This window comes from Peromyscus eremicus, chromosome 8a (assembly GCF_949786415.1).
Source record: "Peromyscus eremicus chromosome 8a, PerEre_H2_v1, whole genome shotgun sequence".
NCBI classification, from domain to species: domain Eukaryota; kingdom Metazoa; phylum Chordata; class Mammalia; order Rodentia; family Cricetidae; genus Peromyscus; species Peromyscus eremicus.
The window spans coordinates 89,269,363-89,288,791 of NC_081423.1; the positions used below are offsets into that span (position 1 = coordinate 89,269,363).

The 19,429-nt window shown below is 46.4% G+C and overlaps 1 protein-coding gene across 1 annotated transcript in view; it reads right to left on the reverse strand.

The window, feature by feature from the left end:
• Pitpnc1 (phosphatidylinositol transfer protein cytoplasmic 1) overlaps positions 1-19,429 on the reverse strand; it is a 270,345-nt gene that overhangs the window by 120,529 nt on the left and 130,387 nt on the right. The window contains exon 2 of the mRNA XM_059272012.1: positions 2,158-2,306. Coding sequence (XP_059127995.1) covers positions 2,158-2,306 — 149 coding nt within the window. The remainder of the gene's footprint in view (positions 1-2,157; positions 2,307-19,429) is intronic.

Here is a 19,429-nt window from a genome sequence, read left to right on the forward strand (position 1 = left end):
TTTAACCCCAAGCCATCTCTTCAGTTTGAGTCTCTCAGCCTTCAATTGTCATGAACCAGGACGTATACCCCACTCTCAGTTACAGCTCCCCATTTGTGTAGGCCTGGGGCTACAATTCTCATCCCTGTATGGATACAACACCCCTACACCCAGATACCAAGGCCTACAGTGGCCCTGATGTCTCCCAGCTCCCAGGGCTTTCGCTCGCTGGTCCTTTTCCCATCCTGGTTCGGGTTCCCTTCTAATTCTAGGACCTAAGGACCTCCCTTCCTTTGTTTTAAGCTCGGCTTTATATTGTTATATTTCATCCTGTGTTTGTCATAGGAAGTGGGGGAGGGTCAACACTAATCTTTCCAGTTACTATTACTGGAAGTGCACATATTCTATTTATAACGCATTTCCCTCTCCTTTAAAGTAAATATCATATATTTTGATAGAGAAAACAGACATGACAGACAGCTGGGGATGTCTTCTGCTTCAGCAAAAGTTATAAAGTTTCTAACACTTTTCTTGATTTGGGTGCATAGGAAACAGTCCCTAGGCAATAACTTAAGCAAAAATGCAATTGTAGCTGAAAAATGGAATTTTCCATAGTTTCTATTTTCCCAAATGTTCTTCACTTCTCCTTGCTCCTCGGACATGATTCCTTAGGGTACCTGCTCCTGTGTGTTTGACACCCTCCACACTGAGAAGACTGGAGCAGAATATCTAGAAATCTGTCTCTAGCCATACTCAGGGCTCAGTGACTTCAGCAGATAAACACTTGGCTGGGGCTTGAACTGCTTCTAAATCATGGGAACCCACAGCTTCCCGATGATTGGGGTCCATCTCATTTGCACATCATCAGCCTGACTCAAGAATTCCCTGGTAGTGTATCCCCAGGCTGTTGAAAGTCCAGGGCCTTCACTGTCAAGGTACTGGATCGGAAGACTTCCATGCACTCTGCTGCCGAGAGTCGAAGTCTCTTGTGACAGAATAGTCTAGTTCAGCCTTTGGGAGAGTGACGTCTTTAAATGTGGCCCTCGCTCAGAAGAAGATGAGCACATTCAAGGCACCGAGCATAGGGGACATTCACAGAGAGGCCAATGAGTCACTGGGGGAGCTGTCCAGCTAGTGTGTCAGAAATGTTTCTCCACAGTCACAAATGAGCCAGAGGACTCGTGTGGATGTGTGTGTGTGTGCGTGTGTGTTTGTGTGTGTGTGTGTGTGTAAATATACTGTAGAAAAGCTAATACAAGGCTTATTTGCTGAGCAGTTAATTTCAATAAAATATATTTCATAAATGACTACAAATATTCTTTGTGTGTTTTTTGTGTTTGTGTGTGTACATGAAGGCAAGAAGTCAACGTGAGACATCTTTCTCAACTACTCTCCACCTACTTTTTGAACACAGAGTCTCTCACTGAACCTGGAGCACACTGATCTGGCTTAAGTGGCTGGCCAGTGAGATCCTGGAATAATCCTGACTTTGCCTCCCCAGCACCGGGAATACAGGAATCTCTTGCTGGAGCTAGAGATCCGAACTCAGGGCCTTCATACTTGCATTGCACACACCCCAACCTTCACTACAAATATTCTGACCCAGAAAAAGCACTGAACAGAAAGGTAATGGCTAGATGGGGATATAGAATGGGGAGAGACTGGACAAGTCCCAGTTACCAATTATGCCATTGGCAGTAAGGAAACAGAAGATATTTAAAAATATGTTTTGCAAAGCACAAAACATAGCCTGGGTCAGTGGTGGTTTATAACTTGTCCAAAAGGAAAATAATGACCATAGGAAAGGTGGAGTCTCTTGGGGAAATGAAAGCCACCTTAGCCACCATGAATCGTTCTGGTCACTTTGTTAGGTTTTTTCTGAGGACTCCTGGGTAGTCATATGACAGTATGTGGAAAACCTATTAATCAAGACCCATAGACACAGGGGCTGCCGGGTCCAGGTCTCTACTATATCAAACCACAGCCATTTCTTCTCCCTAGCTAACACTGTCCTGGGGATGGGTCAGATTTCCTCTGACGTCATCAAAGGTAGCATCAAGAAAAGCCTCACATTCTCCTGATGATTCTGGTTTTGAAGCAATAATATTGGCAGCTGTCAGGGTGACATAATGGCTTTCCAGTGACCTTACCTCATGGTGGCAGGAGGGAGGGACTTACCTGTTGAGATAGACTCGCTTCTCAGTGAACTGCCCATTGCCATGGTGAGGGTCCTCAAAGGGCTCATTCTGCACAACCTCCACCCCTTCTCCCCGGTCACTCTGCTCATGACTGTGTTTGCTGATCATATACAGCTGTCCGATTTTGTACTGCAAAGCAAACAGAGAAACGGAGACAGAGTCAGCCCCAGCTTGCCTCGGATGAATCCCCACACTGTCCTCCAACAACGGGACGCACAGCGACTAGTCACATCTGCACCTTTTGCTGAGAAAAGCCAGCAGTCATTTGGGTCTAAGGTGACTGTCCTTGGAGCTTGGCACAGAATTGGCTGTGAGCAGAATGCAGAAGCGCGTGTTCCTGTGAATAATATAAGCAGCCATACCAAGCGCTCCCTGGGGCTCTGGCAGTCTTGAAGGCCCATGCTGAGAGCGCAGAAGCTGGGAACTAGAGTCTGTCCTGCTTTCCATTCTGGTCACACAGGGTTAAAGGGAGTAGGTGTTCTATTTGGCTTGGCCAAGGGCAGCCTAGGGTGTGTTATTTCTGTCCTGGCTTTCTAGCTAATTGGCAGCATTTCTGGGCACAGGGATTAACTGTCACCTGCATCTTCTCCTGCCTAGAAGAACAGTTCTCACAGGTGGCTAGACAGGATCCTGAGAAAGGTTGGTTTTGTCACACCCACTCCAACTCAGTCTTGCTATTTTTGAGACAGATCTTATGAAGCTCAAGCTGGCCTGGAACTCACCATGTAGCCAGGGGTGACATTGAAGTTCTGCTCCTGCCTCTGTGAACTCCCAGGTCCTAAGATTACAGACGAGTACCACCAAGCCTGTTTTATTCAATGCTGGGGACTGAACCCAGGGCGCTCTCTCTCTCTCTCTCTCTCTCTCTCTCTCTCTCTCTCTCTCTCTCTCTCTCTCTCTCTCTCCCACACAGGTCTGAAACTCTTGTCAATCCTGCCTCAGCCATTCACTCACATGAGCCACTAATGCTAAGTCCCCTAGATGCTTAAAACACTCCAAATATCCACATCCCACAGCTAAGAAGCTGAGTTCCAGAAGCCTGTGCCATACTGAGGAACATCTTTGGTATGTCTGTATCATTTTCACCCAAATGTACTAACAGTGTGGGGCCTTCCAGAGTCCAGAAGCCACATGTCAACCCTATGATCATATCGTGGAGCAATTCAGGACTGAATCGTTTTCTTTCCTATCTTTACCCCCAAGTTGTCCAACTCGGTCTCCTGCCAATCTCAAAACTCCAGGTTTGAATCTGTGAGGGGGCGGCGGCTCAGTCCAGCAGATAAAGCACTTGTCACAAAGCCCGACGACCTGAAACCCACATGGCAAAAGGAGAGAACGGACTCATGCAAGCTGTTCTCTGGCCTCTACACGTGTGCTCTGGCACATGCACCCCACACAGAACCCAAAAAAAATTAGTACATTAAAAAAATGAAGAAGAAGAAGAAGAAGAAGAAGAAGAAGAAGAAGAAGAAGAAGAACTAGAAGCAACAGTAACAACTCAAACCAAACCAAACCAAACCATCAAAACCCAACCCAAAGCCAGCAGGTATTTTTCCCTGGTAGACTTCCAATGTGGCAAGATGAATTGGATGCCATACTCTGTGCGTGAGGGGGGATGGGGTAGGAGGAGAGGGGTATAACTTTTGTATGAGGGACATTTCTGCTTGGGTCAGGACTCTGCTGTGGTCATCTTTACACACTCAGTATGACCCAGCACACAAAGTCACCACCTCCAAGGCCTGAATTTTGGGCAAGCTAATGAGGCCCAGAATTCCTAAATGGGCCCTGGCTAGCAGAGATGCAGAGCCCCTGTCTGTGTGCAAAAGAGAAAAGAATCTATGCTAACTTTAGAGGCAACTGAAATGTTCAAGTCAGCATCGTGGTTGGTTCCAGAGCCGAGAGATCTCCTGTTGCAAGGTCCCTCCTTCACACTGAGTCAGAGAGTTCTGCAGTCAGCTCAAGGGACCAGGCCCGGTAACCATGACAACGAATCAGGCTGTTGGCTGGATCTTCTCCAAGGGTTATGCTTCCTATCTGGCCACAGTACTGTCCAGAACGAGTCTGTGTTTAAAACGCTTTTAATGTGTGTTTGTGAACTTGTGGGGAGGGAAGGCGTAAGATAAGAACAGGGAGAGCAGAGAGGAAGCTGGGAGCGAGATCCATTTTTAAAAATGCATCAGAGAATCAGAGGCTTGACCTGGCTTCCCCTTGGTCCACTATGGCTTTTACTTTTGGTTCCCCAAAACTAACAAGGACGTCCTGCAACGGTGAGGGAGCTATACCTGTGAGATCAATGGTCCACCTCACACGAGCTGAGGGAGGTGCAGATGTCAACAGCAACTGTTTGTACTTGGTGTTTAAAAACTCGATGAGCGCAGACAGTGAAATATTACACAGCCACAGAAAGGAAAGAAATGTCAATGGTGAAGTCGCTTAATGTATATTATGGGTTGAAGCGTTTCCCCCTCCTGGAGTTCAAAGCTTGAAATCTCTTGGTGGGATCATATTTTAAAAGATGCCATTAGGATAGGCTTTCATCCAGTGTGACTGGTGTCTTTATACAAAAGAGAAATTAGGGAAGAGACAAACAGGGACATGGAAAGATTGTGTGAGGAGTGGGTGGCCTCAATAAGCCAGTGATGGGGCCCAGGGAGATGCGCCCACACCAGAACTTCCGAAAAAGAACGCTTTGCTCATGTTCCGATTTTGGTTCTGATCTCCAGGCCCAGGAGACAGTGAGTGGCTGCGGGTGCCTCCCCAGTGTGGCCGCTCTGTCGGGCACGCCTAAGGAAGCAGCACAGGGTCTGGGACGTTCTGTCACACAGCGCTTGCGCACAGGCATCAAGTCCCGGGCACAGACCCCCAGCAACTCTGAAAAGTCTGAGCATGGTGGCACGCACCTGGACTCCCCGAAGTGGGGAGGTAGAGTCGGGGGATCCCTGGTGCCTGCTGGCCATCAGGTGAAGGTGCTTCCACACAGGCCGGGCTTCCCGGGTTCCAACCCTGGAGCCAGTGTAAGTGGGGAAGGAAAAGCGACTCCATAAAGTTGTCCTTTCACCTCCACATGCATGCCATGGCACACACACACACACACAATAATAATAATAATGAATTTAAAAATAAATAAATAATCTAGAGAGATTGAGGGAGATTCTTGATGTTGACCTCTCACTCTGCCTTCACCACACACAACACATACACCATACACACACACACACCACACCACATACACACCACATACACACACCATACCACACACACACTACACACACAGCGTACACACACACCACATACACACCACACCACACACACACCACACACACACCACACACACACCACACACACACACCCCACCACCACACACACACATACACCCTAGTACAATCGGTCCAAAGTAATGAAACGTTCTGGGTAGATGTGATAGATACACCTTAGGAAAACACTAGATGCTGCTGGACTGTTTACTCTAAAGGAATTATTTGGGAGGTAAAAGTGGAACTTGGCCACGTGCCTAGTGCACCCAAGGCCCTGACCTGATCTGTAGCATTGGGGGTGGAGGTCAGCTCACAATCCCCCACTCCAAGGATCTACAGCTCATTAGTGGTTGCTAGGGGAAGGAAGAGATGTTTTCTACAATGTAAATAACCCCTAACTTATGCTCCTGTAAGCAGCCCAAATGAAACTTGGACTACCAAAAGCTTGGGGGTGGAGGGTGGCACGTGGACATGAAGGTAGAATGGGAACTGGGGAGGGGGGAGGAAGAGAGGATCATGGGAGATATTTATGATCAAAATGCATTACACACATGCATGAAGATGCCATGTTATATAAAATCAATACACATTTATAAAAATGTTTAAATGGTTAATTTCATGTCCTGGGTTTTACCTCAAGTTTTAAAAGAAGTGCTGGGTCTGACGTCACCACCATTCAAAGTCCTGCCAAGGTCTCTCACTGGAAAGCTATGAGAAGAGCTGCATCTACCAGCACACTGTCTCTAGGAGCTCGGACCCACTCACGTAGAAAAAAAATGTAGGGTGCCAAGGTCGATGTGTGACACAGAAAAGCCATTAGCCAGACGCGAGTCAGCCTGACTGGGCACAGCTCAAGTGCTTCCTGCTTCAAGAAGATGGATCTGGGCAAGGCGGGGGCAGCTGATTCACAACAGCCAGCGGGCACCAGCTGCCTGGCTTTATTGATCATTCCAGTGGCTCCTCATGGGCCAGCCCAGGGCAGACACCAGCCTGAGCTCACGATGACTGTGTCAGTTTGGGGGTTGGGGGATAACCTGCAGGTGCTCGGGGCGGCAGGACACTCAAGCCCAGATTCAGATGGACAAGGGCTCCACGTCTGTCCCTTCCTCCCCTCCAAGGAAGAGTAAGCCTGGTCTGCGGGCATGGTCATCAGAGAGGGCCACCCAGAAGTAGTCTGTTACCATTTTATTATCAAATTCTGCTTTCGACTCTCAGACATGAGCTGCAAACAGTGTCTCAGTTGTAGGAAGGGGATAGATAGTTTTTTTTTTTTTAAATAAAGATTTATTTATTTATTATGTATACAGAAGAGGGCGCCAGATCTGATTGTGGATGGGAATTGAACTCAGGACCTTTGGAAGAGCAGTCAGTGCTCTTAACCTCTGAGCCGTCTCTCCAGCCCGACAGATAGTTCTTGAACCATGTAAGAATGCCACATCCAGGGGCTGGAGAGATGGCTCAGCAGTTAAGAACATTTTCCAGAGGTTCAGTTCCCAGCACTCACATCTGGCAGTTCACAACCACTTATAACTCCAGCTCCAAGGGACCTGACACACTCTTCTGGCCTGCATGGGCGCCTGCCTGTCTGTGCAGATATATTCACATATACACATAAATAAAAAGAAATCTTAAGAAAAAAAAGCCACCTCTGGGGTCAACCCAGACCTTTGACATTTTGACTACAGGCAAGAGTTAGGAAGCTTACTCATAGGGACACATTAAAGGCCAAACCACTATGGTACGGTATAGTGAGGGCACTCAGTGGGACCTTGGGGGACTAAATAGTGCCAGGCTATGGGATTTCATCCTGGGGAGGCCTTCCCTTTTTCCACACTCATACAAAATCCCACATCTAAGTCAGTGAAGACACCACGCCCAGATCACTACTTCCAGACAAATTTAATGTTGGATAAGAAACTAAAACCAAAGATGTGCAGGAGGGCTCTGATGGCATCACGGCCGAGGACGGATCACAGAAATGGCATCACATAGGTTTATGGACCGCCAATCAGCCCTGATTGATGCTTGCTCTTACTTTCTAATACTTACAATGAGCCAACCAGGTGGGTACCAGTTGATGAGGAAACCCAAGTCGTGAGAAGCCAAAGAATGCCAGTGCTTTCTTGATTCACGTGTGTATACAGGCATGTGGAGGCCAGGCCAGCCTCAGGTGTCTCTCCTCGGGTATTGTTCATCCCCATTTTTGAGACAGGCTCTCTCCCTGGCCAAGAGCTTGCCAAATAGACTAGGCTTGCTAGCCTTTGAGCCAGAGGGATCTGCCATCTCTGTCCCCCTGCCCAGCACTGAGATTACAAGAGCATGTCAACGAGTCTGGCTTTGGTGCATTGGTTCTGAGGATCAAACTTGGGCCCACCGCAAGCACTGTACTGTTTGAGCCAGCTCCCCAGCTCCTGTCTTTAATAGGTTGATTGCTTTAAAAAAAAATCTAGGCCTCAATGTGATTTAAAGTGTGTGTGTGTGTGTGGGGGGGGTGTTCAGGAAACCATGCCTCTGTCCTTTGCCATTTAAGAAGATGTCTAACTGAAAGATCAAAGTTGCCTTCCCTGTATGCATATGGCACAGTAGTGCAATTAGATTCCATCTCTGGAGAATCTATTGTTCTAATTCCGGAGTTTGGGTAATCATCATTACAAGTAATCAGGATTAGAGGCAGCTCCCTGCTACAGGCTGGGTCTCTGAGTGAGCTATCATCTCAAGAGTGACCCCCAATAATTATCTCCATAGTCGGGAACGTCACAGGGATCCAAATCTTTCCTATTTGTGCCCAGCGCTGTACATGTGATGGTGCCACAGAGGAGGGGCCAATGCAGAGCTGTGGAATGCGCCTAGAGAAACCAAGATGTCATGGGCTCACGCTGTCCTAACTGTAGGACTGAGTGCCATTGTTTTACCTAATGTGATTCAACCTCAGGCCATAATAAGAGAGAGAGAGAGAGAGAGAGAGAGAGAGAGAGAGAGAGAGAGAGAGAGATCCAACCAGGATTGGTAGTCCATGGCTGTAATCCAAATACATGAGAGGCTGAATAAGCTAGACAGTTTAATATCAACTTGACACAAGCTAAAGTCATATGAGAGAAGAGAACCTCAATTAAGAAAATGCTTCCATAAGATCTGACTGTAGGCATTTTCTTAATTAGTGATTGACAGGGGAGGAACCAGCCCATTGTGGGTGGTGCTTGCTATCCCTGGGCTGGCAGTCCTGGGTTCTGTGAGAAAGCAGGATGAGCAAGCTAAGAGGAACAAGCCAGTAAGCAGCACCCCTCCACGGCCTCTGCATCAGCTCCTGCCTCCAGGTTCCTGCCCTGTTTGAGTTCCTGTCCTGACTTCCTTTGATGATAAGCAATGATATAGAAGTGTAAGGCAAATCAACCCTCTCCTCCCCAACTTGTTTCCGGTCATGGTTTTTCACTGTAGCAATAGAGACTCTGACTTAAGACACTGAGACAGGAGCATTAAGCAGTTCAAGGCAGCCAGAGCTACGAAGTGAGAACGTGCCTTTAAAAGGGGTGTGGGGTGGGGAATGGTTCAATGGGCAAAATGTTTGCCAGCCAAATGCCAGGACCTGAAGTCAGATCCCCATGGAAGATAACAGGCAGAAATAAAAGACTCCCCAGAAGTTAGTGTGGTATGTGAAGGTGCAAACAATATGAAAGCCTGTCTCAATAAAGGGGAAGAGTGGGGACCAACACTCAGGGTTCTATTCTGACCTCCCTATGTACAGCATGGCGCACACAAACAGGCACACACATACCATACATACACAGATACACACAAAGATATTTTGAAACAAATAAATAAAATTTAAAAGCGGTCTCTAAGCTAAAAATTCTAAGTGTGGTCAGGAATTATCGATGGAAGGCCAACGAAAAGCCAGCAGGTGGTGGCACACGCCAGGTGGATCTCTGTGAGTTCGAGGCTAGTCTGGTCTACAAAGTGAGTTCCAAGACAGCCAAGGCTACACAAAGAAACCCTGTCTTGAAAAACAAACAAACAAAACAGAATTCTCAATTGTACCTTTGCCTAAAGACACATTAGACCCCAAGTTCTAGGTGAAGAGAATTCCAAGCTGCCTGCCAAGTTTCAGAAGCCCACAAGGACCACTTTCCAAGCCCATCACTCCAAAGAACCAAGAGGATGCCATCAACCAGTACCTGCGTCCTTCTGACTCCTTTCTCTTTCTCCTCTAGCCCAGTCACAACAGGTCAGGTGGGAACAGTAAGCATGACCACCTCCAGGTTGCCTTACTCACTGATGACAAGACAGGATCATGTGAGCCCCATGGGAGCAATTAGAATTTAAACCTACTCTAGCCTTTACTGTCAAGACGATGGACGCCGCATAACATAAGCAGAAAAGTTGCTGTCCACCCAGCTGAACATGCAGTCATGTAGCCTTCCATCCATGAAGTGTGCCAGAGTCCTGCTGTGGCTGCTCGCTCTCCCCCTCTCTCTCCCTCCCTCTCCCATCCTCACCCTCCACCATACATACATACATATATATATATATATATATATATATATGGCTATGTGAATAGAGGGAAAAGCACATGTTAATATAATTGCATTCTTTGTATTGTTCATATAACTCTTAATGCCTTTTATGAACCCTTTCTTCCATCCTTTTCCTTTCTCAGTACATGAACCACAAAGCATGATGGAGCAATGGCTTGATGGAACTCACTAGAAGAACTCCGGAAAGATTCAGTCCTGATAATCCCCCAGGAATCAGTCACATTACTAGCCTTGTGCCAAGTGATGCCAACGTTGACATTACACACAGGGAGGAGGTGTAACAAGGGTGCATGTTCACCACCAAGTCTCAAAAGCCAGAGGCTACGGCTGTCATCTGTAACTCCACAGCACAGCCAAGACACCAGGTGGAATGCCCTGCTGCATCACTGGGAAATTATGTGCTGACATCTCCTTTCAAAGACAGTTTTATTGAAACATGAACATGTTCACTCATCCTATGGCCTCTTTTATGTTTATGGCACATAGACTGGTTTTAAGAGACTTGTATGTATGGTTCCCAAAGTTGGGAGGCCCTTGCTCTATTTTCCAAGTTCAGCCTGGTCTAGCCTTGGCTCTCTACCTAGTGGCTATCTACCTGGTAGGGGATCCATTTGCTATATACATGTGAGTACTGAACATTTGAAACACCTTGGGGGGGGTGTTTTTTTCTTCTATTTTCTTTCTTATTTTGTTTCTTATTCTTGTTTAAAACAGGGTCTTGCTATGTAGCTCTGGCTGGTCTGGAACTCACTCTGTAGACCAGGCAGGCTACAGACTTACAGAGACCTGCCTTCCTCTGCCTCCTGTGTGCTGGGATTAAAGGTGTGCACCATCATGTCTGCCTTTGTTTTGTTTGGATTTAGACAGGATCTCATGTAGCCCAGGCAGGCCTAAAATGAACTATATAGCTAGCAATGTAGCCAAAGATGACTTTGAATTCTTGATTCTCCTGTGTTGAGAATATAGGTATGTGCTACCATGGCTGGTGTGAATATATTTTTTTAACCAGAAAGTTTATGAACTATGGATAGGATTCCCTCCTTTGAGAATTTAGCATGTGACCTAAAACTGCCGTCACTGTTAAATGCACATGGGATTGTGAAGACCCATAACACCAAAGTGAAAAAAAAAAAAAATGTTTGTTGGGAGTGATAGACTCTAATTATAGCAACTGGGATTTAAAATGAGTCCACGTTACCATACCAAGCGTTGGGGGTGAGGTGGCCAGTCAGGCCTCAGGGGCTGACTAAAAGTGTGCGTGGTTCCAAGCCTGATGAAGCGCAGGTCATCAAGGAAGCTATTGGAGAAACCCTCCCTTCCTGGGGACCAGGCATTGCCTGTGCCACCAGAGAGGTGATAATTGTTTCCCCTGTAGAAAGCGTAGAAAGCGCCTGGTTGTCAAGATGAAAACATGGAGCAAGTGTCCTCATTCTGCCTCTGACTTAGCTTCAGAACCCAGACAGGATGTTTGTATCTCAGCCTTATTTTGCACTTGTCAAAATGGGAGTAATAAAACCCCTCACAGGGCACAGTAAGAATCAAATGAGAAAAAAAAAAAAAAAAGAAATCACAAATTCAAATGCTTCATGAAGCACAGGCCTGGATACACACTGCTACAGCTACAGCATATTCTGCTTGGTCCCACTGGGGACCAGGACCAGCTAGTCGGCTTCAGTCCTGGCCCGCTTACATCAGTGCTCGGAGAAGCATGAAAGAACGGGGCACTTGCCATGGACCAGAAATCAAACCAGACAAAATCCAACAGCGACCTACCCCAGGCACAGTGCACACACCTATTATCCTAGCCCTTCAGAAGATGAAGGCGGAGCTTGAGTTTGGCCGACACAATCATGTGGGCATGCCACTGGATGGACAAGGAAAACGGTTAAAAGGTTGCAACTCAGGTTGTGTATAGTTTTAATTTTTTTAAAATCATGTGTGTGTGTGTGTGTGTGTGTGTGTGTGTGTATGTGTGTGTGTGTGTGTGTGTGTGTATGTGTGTGTGTGTGTGTGTGTGTGTGTGTGTGTGTGTATGGGTGGATGGGTGGGAGGCTGTGTATGTGCCATGGTGGATGTGTGGAGACCAGAGGACAACTGATAGGAATTGGTCCTCTCCTTCTACCATGTGGGAGAAGCAGACTCAGGTCACCAGGCTTGGCAGCAAGTGCTCTTACCCACCGAGCCTCTTCACTGGACTGGCTATACACTTTTTAATCACAATTTTTATCACTTCTTGGAAAAGGCCTGGGAACATGTCTTTTATAGTCAGTATAGTTCATACTTAAAGGTGGCCCTCTGGACATGAAGTATTTTCATTATATTTAAAATATTTATTTAATTTATTTTATTTTTTTAAAGATTTATCTATTTTTATTTTGAGCATTGGTATTTTGCCTCCATGTATGTCTGTGTGAGGGTGTCAGATCCCCTGGAACTGGAGTTACAGACAACTGTGAGCTGCTATGTGGGTGCTGGGGATTGAACCTGAGTCCTCTGGAAGATCAGCCAGTGTTCTTAACCACTGAGCCATCTCTCCAGCCCCGATTTACTTTAGATTTACTTTATTTTTATTCAGGTATTGTGTGTGTGTGTGCGCGCGTGTGTGCGTGCGTGCGTGCGTGCGTGCGTGCGTGTGTGTGTGTGTGTGTGTGTGTGTGTATACATGTGAATGCGTGTGCAAGCATGTGTGTGAGTACCCATAGAGACCAGAAGAAGGCATCAGACCCCTTGGAGCTAGCTGGAGTTAGATAAATTCGGGCCAATGTTTTATGAAGCAGTTGTGAGCTGCCCAGTGCGGGTACTGGGAACCAAACCCAGGTCTTCTGAAAGAGCAACAAGTGCTCTTAACTCCTGAACCACCTCCGCAGCCCTGAGTTTAAATAAATAAATACACAAATAAAGTATGATTAAGAAAAAGTGTTTGGGCTGGGAATGTAGCTCAGTTGGTAGAGAACTCGCTGAGCATGCATGAAGACCTGGTTTGATTTCCAACACCAAACATAACTGGTATGGTGGTGTACATCTGTAACTCCAGTACCGGGAAGGTAGAGACAGAAGGACCAGGAGGCTCAAGGACATCCTTGGCTACACTGTGAATTTGAGGCCAACCTGCACCACATGCAAACCTGTCTCAAAACCAACAAAACCATTTTCAAGGGATAAGGGTCTCCACAGTTTACCATCTTCACATCTTTGGCTAGAGAACTTGGGTGAAGGTGTTGGAACACCACAGAACAGGAGAAACAGACAATTGCTTCGCCCTGGCTCCTGATTCGCCAGAGGAACCATCTGTTCACTGGGTCTCGAACCTCGAGATCACTCACAGGGGCTTTCTAGGGGGGTCACATTGCAGATGCTCCCAAGTGACAAGCAGCTGACTGTGCCACGGTGTGAGAGTGACCCTGGCCGAAGGGAAAGTGATGAGCTGGGCACAGATGCATTCTGGTCCCTCTACCCTTAATGCCAGGTGCAGGAGCATGGTGCTTGCTGCCCTGTAACCTTGATATTCCACCTAGCAGCCCCCTCTTCAGCTGCCTCTCAGCCTGGGGTTCTTCCCAAGACAGGCTTTATCCCAAGACCATCCTCAATTTTCACTTTTTAGGGAAAGTGCTTTACACCTGGTGTGTTCTGCCCAGCATGAGGAAATGATTCACTAATTCTTTTGTCTTCCAGGCTTTGAGATTCCAAGTGTAGATTTTTCCAGGCACACACTGAAGTTTAAAAAAAGGGGGGAGGGAGTGTTGTGAAGTTCTTGGGTGTTCCTTCAGATGTCACTCTGCCAGGTCAATAAACCACAAAAACCAATATCCGATCCCACAAAGAAAATCCAACCCTCGGTTCGGATTGCGGGATATCAGCACACCATCGCATTTATCTTTTCTCCTGGACTTTTATAAGCAGCCCTCAGAGGTGCCTGGTTGACGTAGTGCGTGTGTCATCACACAAGCATGCAGGGGTGAGAAAGCTGGCAGAAAGATCATAAAAGGGGCTGGGTTATTAACACTTAACTTAAAAGCAAACAACAACAACCACCTTTGTGACAAACTCATAAGCAACCCTGAGTAGAGGTGCTTAACCCAGTCCATGACCTGGAGGACAGAAAAGGGTGGAAGGGAAGAATTCAGGGCTGGCTTTGTGCTGCTGAAGCTCGGGATTGTCCCTGCAGTGACCGCAAGGAAACTATTGAGAGGCTTAACCTATCTCACCCAGCACAGGAATTTTGATGTACTTTATAGGGAAGGACAAAAAAAGCATGTATTTACAATAAAAAGAGGCTGGAGAGATGGCTCAGTAGTTAAGAGCACCGGCTGCTCTCCCAGAGGAACCAGGTTCAATTTCCCGCACCCACATGGTGGCTAATAACTCTAGTTCCAGGGGATCTGATGGCCTCCTCTGTCCTCCAGGGCACCAGGCACGTATGTGGTATATTGGCACACACGCAGGCAAAACATCTATGCACAGACATTTAAAAAACTTTAAAAAGCACATATTCTGTATGTCCAAGCTGATGCACATTTAGAGCGGTACTCTCTAATTCCAAAGATTCCTTTGACTCCCAGTTCGCACTGAAATGACGTCACGCACACTCAGCATTTCACAGCATCAACTGAAGTACCGGGTGTGTCAATCTCTCGCATTTATAATGAGAAGCTGGGAAGTCAGCCATTAGTGGGAGCCTGGAAGAACCATTAAGAGAGAGCAAAGGCAGAACCTTCTAGAAGGTAAAGTAAAACCACAAGGGATGTTGCTCTAGAAGAATGTGAGGTTTCTCCATCCACCGGCTGTGGGACATTCTATATCATTCCTTTATGGGTGTGCACGTGTGGTGCCCATGCACACCAGAGACTAGCATTGAGTGTCTTCCTCGGTAGCTTTCTAAGTTGATGTTTGAGACAGTGTCTCACTGACCCGGGATCTCACTGGTGGAGCAGACTGGCTTTCACTCGCGGGAGTCTCCTGCCTCTGCTTCCCCAGTGCTGGGTTACAGGCGCACACTGCCATGTCTAACTTTACATGAGTCTGAGAACCTTAACTGAGGTCCTCATGCCTACACAGCACGTACACAGTCATCTCCCCAGTGGATCCTTTCAAAAACAAAACCCAAACCAAGTGTCCCGTACATGTTAGACCCCACAGACAATGGAGGCAGCTCTATGAACAGCCGCCTCCAGGTTGGACAGAGATGAGCGTTTCCTGAGGGATTCTGCCTGCAAGACAAATAGGAGGCCCCGGCTGAAAGCTCTCGACACATCATCAGAACTCTCTAGTGATTTGCAGCCAATGTGAAGCAGATCACAACTCCAGTAAATGAAGAGGTCTGCTGACAAGCCTGACCTTTAGCAAGCAAATGAGGTGCTTGTGTTGACTACGGAAGAAAATCCCACAGCCAGTCCCAAGACTAGAAAGAAACTGTCAAGACGGGGCCTTTTCAGGACCTGTGCATCCACTTGTGACAGCTTTGTCACTGTTCATCTTAGCACTTTGGCTGCTATCAACTTGTTCCCAATAGAGATTCATCTGAGACCAGGGTAACGGGGTCTTTCCAGAAGAAAAGAAGCCTGCTCGTGAAGCTATTGACCCCAGTTGAGGATTTACGAAATCCTCTCTCTCCATGACCAATAGCGTCAACAGGAGTTGTGGTACGGCTAGAAGCAGACGTGTATTTGCGGGAACGTCAGCAGTTAGCTCTGTGTCTAGGCAGCCTTGGGAGAACAGGAGGGTAAACTGAAGGCAAGAGAAACACTTGCTGAGTGCAGGTAAACAATGAACGGCAGGTCTTAGTGGGAAAGAATGGATTCGAGCTTCTCCATGCTATAAAATCAAGATTTCCAGAGTATCTGCAGGCTGTGGAATCTCGTGGTGGAGCACCTGGTGTCTTTCAAGTCACTTCACAGGGACTGTGGAAGAGGGGGTGACAAGTTCTACCTGAAGAGCTAAGCATGGAAGGTTCCAGTGGCCTCCCTCACTCCATTTTGGAGGAGAGACTTGGTTTCCCCAGTCATGAGGGTGTTCATAGCCAGAAAGTGAACACAGCTGGCTGTAGGGAGCCATTTGATTGTTAATACTGATCATTCATCATCCTGACAGGATCTAGAGGGGCCTAGGAAACAGACCTCTGGACAGGACTGTGAGGGTATGTCTAGACTGCAGTTGTTGAGATGAGAAAACCATCTTAAATGTGGGTGGCACCATCTGTGGGCTGGCATCATAGATGCCATAAAAAGGACATTCCTCTCTCTGCTTCCTGCCAGAGAAGGTGTTGTGATGAGCTACCTTCTGCTCCTGCTGCCACAACACCTTCCCACCATGATGGACTGTGTCATCTAGAACTCTGAGCCCAAACAAACTCTTCCTGTAAGTGGCTTTGATGGGTATTTTGTCATGGCAATGAAGATAACTAATACACACCCTACTCATCACCATCACATCATCATCATCATCATCATCATCATCACCACCACCATCATCACCATCACCACCACCACCATCAACATCATCACCATCATCATGGTCTAGCTGTAAGAGCAGGCTAGCCTCCAGCTTGCAATCCTCCTGCCTCCTGGAATCACAGGCCTACGCTACCGCTTGCCTATCCATTTTCAATATACAATTCGTGTCATTAATTGTATCTAGAATGTTACAGAGCCATCCCTACCACCCATCTGTTGAGGAATATTATTTTAAGGTGTGTTACATTTATTTATGCTGCATTTGTTTAACTCTGTGAAGCTGTGTTACTGTGCCTGTCTAAAACACCTGATTGGTCTGATAAAGAACTGAATGGCCAATAGCAAGGCAGGAGAAAGGATAGGTGAGGCTGGCAGGCAGAGAGAATAAATAGGAGGAGAAATCTAAGAAAGAACAAGAAAAGCAGGAGAGGAGGATGCTGAGGGCAAGCCACACAGCCAGACATGGAATAAGAAGGAAAGAAAGGATACACAGAAATAGAGAAAGGTAAAAGCCCAGAGGCAAAAATTAGACGGAATAATTTAAGAAAAGCTAGCTAGAAACAAGTCAAGCTAAGGCCAGACATTCATAAGAAAGAATAAACCTTCATGTGTGTATTTATTTGGGAGCTGGGTGGTGGGTCCCCAAAAAGTAAAAGAGTAAAAAACCACCACCAACAACAACACCCATCTCCAAAACTGTTCGCTTATCTTGAAAAGAACCCTTGTAGGGTTGGGGATTTAGCTCAGTGGTAGAGCACTTGCCTAGCAAGTGCAAGGCCCTGGGTGTAGCACGAATTATTAGAAGGTCTTATTAATAAAATCAAACCCAGAGCCAGGTATTGGGTTAAAGCTGGAAGATCAGAGAAACAGAACAAGCCACAGCCACCTCACCTTGCCAATTCCTCAGCTAATCATGTTTCCTCAAACTGGATGCCTCTCAGCTGAACTGTGCTGCTCAAAAGCCTAAAAGCTTAATCAGCCCTAGTTCCTGGTCCTCTTGCCTTATATACCTTTCTGCTTTCTGCCATCACTTCCTGGGATTAAAGGCGTGAGTCACCATGCCTGGCTGTTTTCAGTGTGGCTTTGAACTCACAGAGATCCAGACGGATCTCTGCCTCTAGAATGCTAGGATTAAAAGTGTGTGCTACCACTGCCTAACCTCTATGTTTAATATTATGGTTGTTCTGTTCTCTGACCCCCAGATAAGCTTATTGGGGTAAACAATATATCAACTACACATGGGTTTGGTCCTCAGCTGGGGTGAGGAGGGGGAGAGGGAGAGAAGAACCCTTGCACCTGGCATACAAATTCCTACTTCCCCCACCCCTGGCCACCTCTTTTCTATTTCCTGTCCCCATGAATTTGTCCATCCAGATGCCCCACAGAAGTGGAATCATGCAACATCTGTCCCTCGTTGTTATTATTATTATTATTATTATTATTATTATTATTGTTTTGATTTCAGTGTGTGGCATGGCATCATAACATTTCATGGTCATCACCATGATGTGTGCATCAGAATTTCCTCCCTTCCTAAGGCTGAGTAATACTCCCCTGCACGGAGGGTCCATACTGGTTGGCCATTCATCTTCAGGGGGACAAGTCAGGCTACCTTGTGGCTGTCATGAGCCTTAGTGAGTCTGTTTTCTTGTGTTTCTAATAGACTCAAAGGTGGAAAGCAGGAGCCTTCAGTAACCCTTTGCTTAACTTTAAATTCTTTATCACATTGTGGGTTTGTTTTGTTTTGTTTTGTTTTTTCCTGAGACAAGATTTCTCTATATAACAGTCCTGACTGTCCTAGAACTCACTTTTTAGACCAGGCTGGCCTTGAACTCACAGAGATCCGCCTGCCTCTGCCTCCCAAGTGCTGGGATTAAAGGTGTGTGCCACCACTGCCTGGCCCACTTATGCTTCTTAAAAAATTATTCCTATATATTAATTTTCCAAAGGCTTCATTCTGACGCTCTCACACACGTAAGAGATGCACTTGGATAACATTCAGCTCTCCCATAGCCATCCTCATCTGTCTCCCTCCCACTGTGTTCTCTCATGTTAAGTATCTCTCTTCTATCATCACGTTCTCTTAAATCTAGATTCTGTGTCTGAGAGAAAACATGAGCTATTTGTCTTTCTGAGCCTGGCTTATTTCCTGTCACACGAAGATCCTCAATTCCATCATTTTCCTGCAAATGTCCTAAGTTCGTTATTGTTCAGAGGTGAATAAAACCCCATTGTGTATGCACCACATTTTTATCCATTCATCTGCTGATGGAATTTTCGTCTGGTTCCTGGACTTGGGCTAATTCGGAATAGTGCAGGAATGGGCGTGGTGTGCAACTATCTCTGTGGTGTGCTGACTTGGAATCCTTCTGGTATATTCTCAGGAGTGGTACAGCTTCCACGGTCCTACCTTCAGTGTTCTGAGGAACCTCCATATTGATTTCCACGATAGCTGAACTTATTTCCACTCTCAGTAGCAGTGAACAAGTGTTCTTTTCCCCACACCCTCCAGCATTTGTTAAATGATTTTCTTAAAAACAGTCGTTCTGTGTGATGCATCTCAAAATCTCAATGGAGTTTTTCTTTCTTTAAAAAAAAAATATTAGTTTGCACTTGGAAAGTAGAGGCAGGCAGATCTCTGTGAGTTCAAGGCCAGCCTGGTCTACATAGTGAGTTCCAGGACAGCCAGAGCTACACAGAGAAACTCTGTCTCAAAAAAAAAAAAAAACATTATATATAATTTTATATGTGCATGCATGTGTGCACGTGCACGTAGGTTCATGCAGATACACATGTATGCTGATGCCCTTGGAGGCCAGAAGACAGTAGATCTGCTAAGTCATCTCTCTAGCTCCCTCAATGTAGTTTTGATCTGCATTCTCCTGATGGCTGAGGAAACTGATACTTTCCCATATATTTATTGATTGTTTATGTTTTCTTTTGAGCAATGTCACCTTAGGCTTAACTTTTGGAGGACCCCCATAAACTGCTTCCATGGGGCCTTTATTTTATTCTCC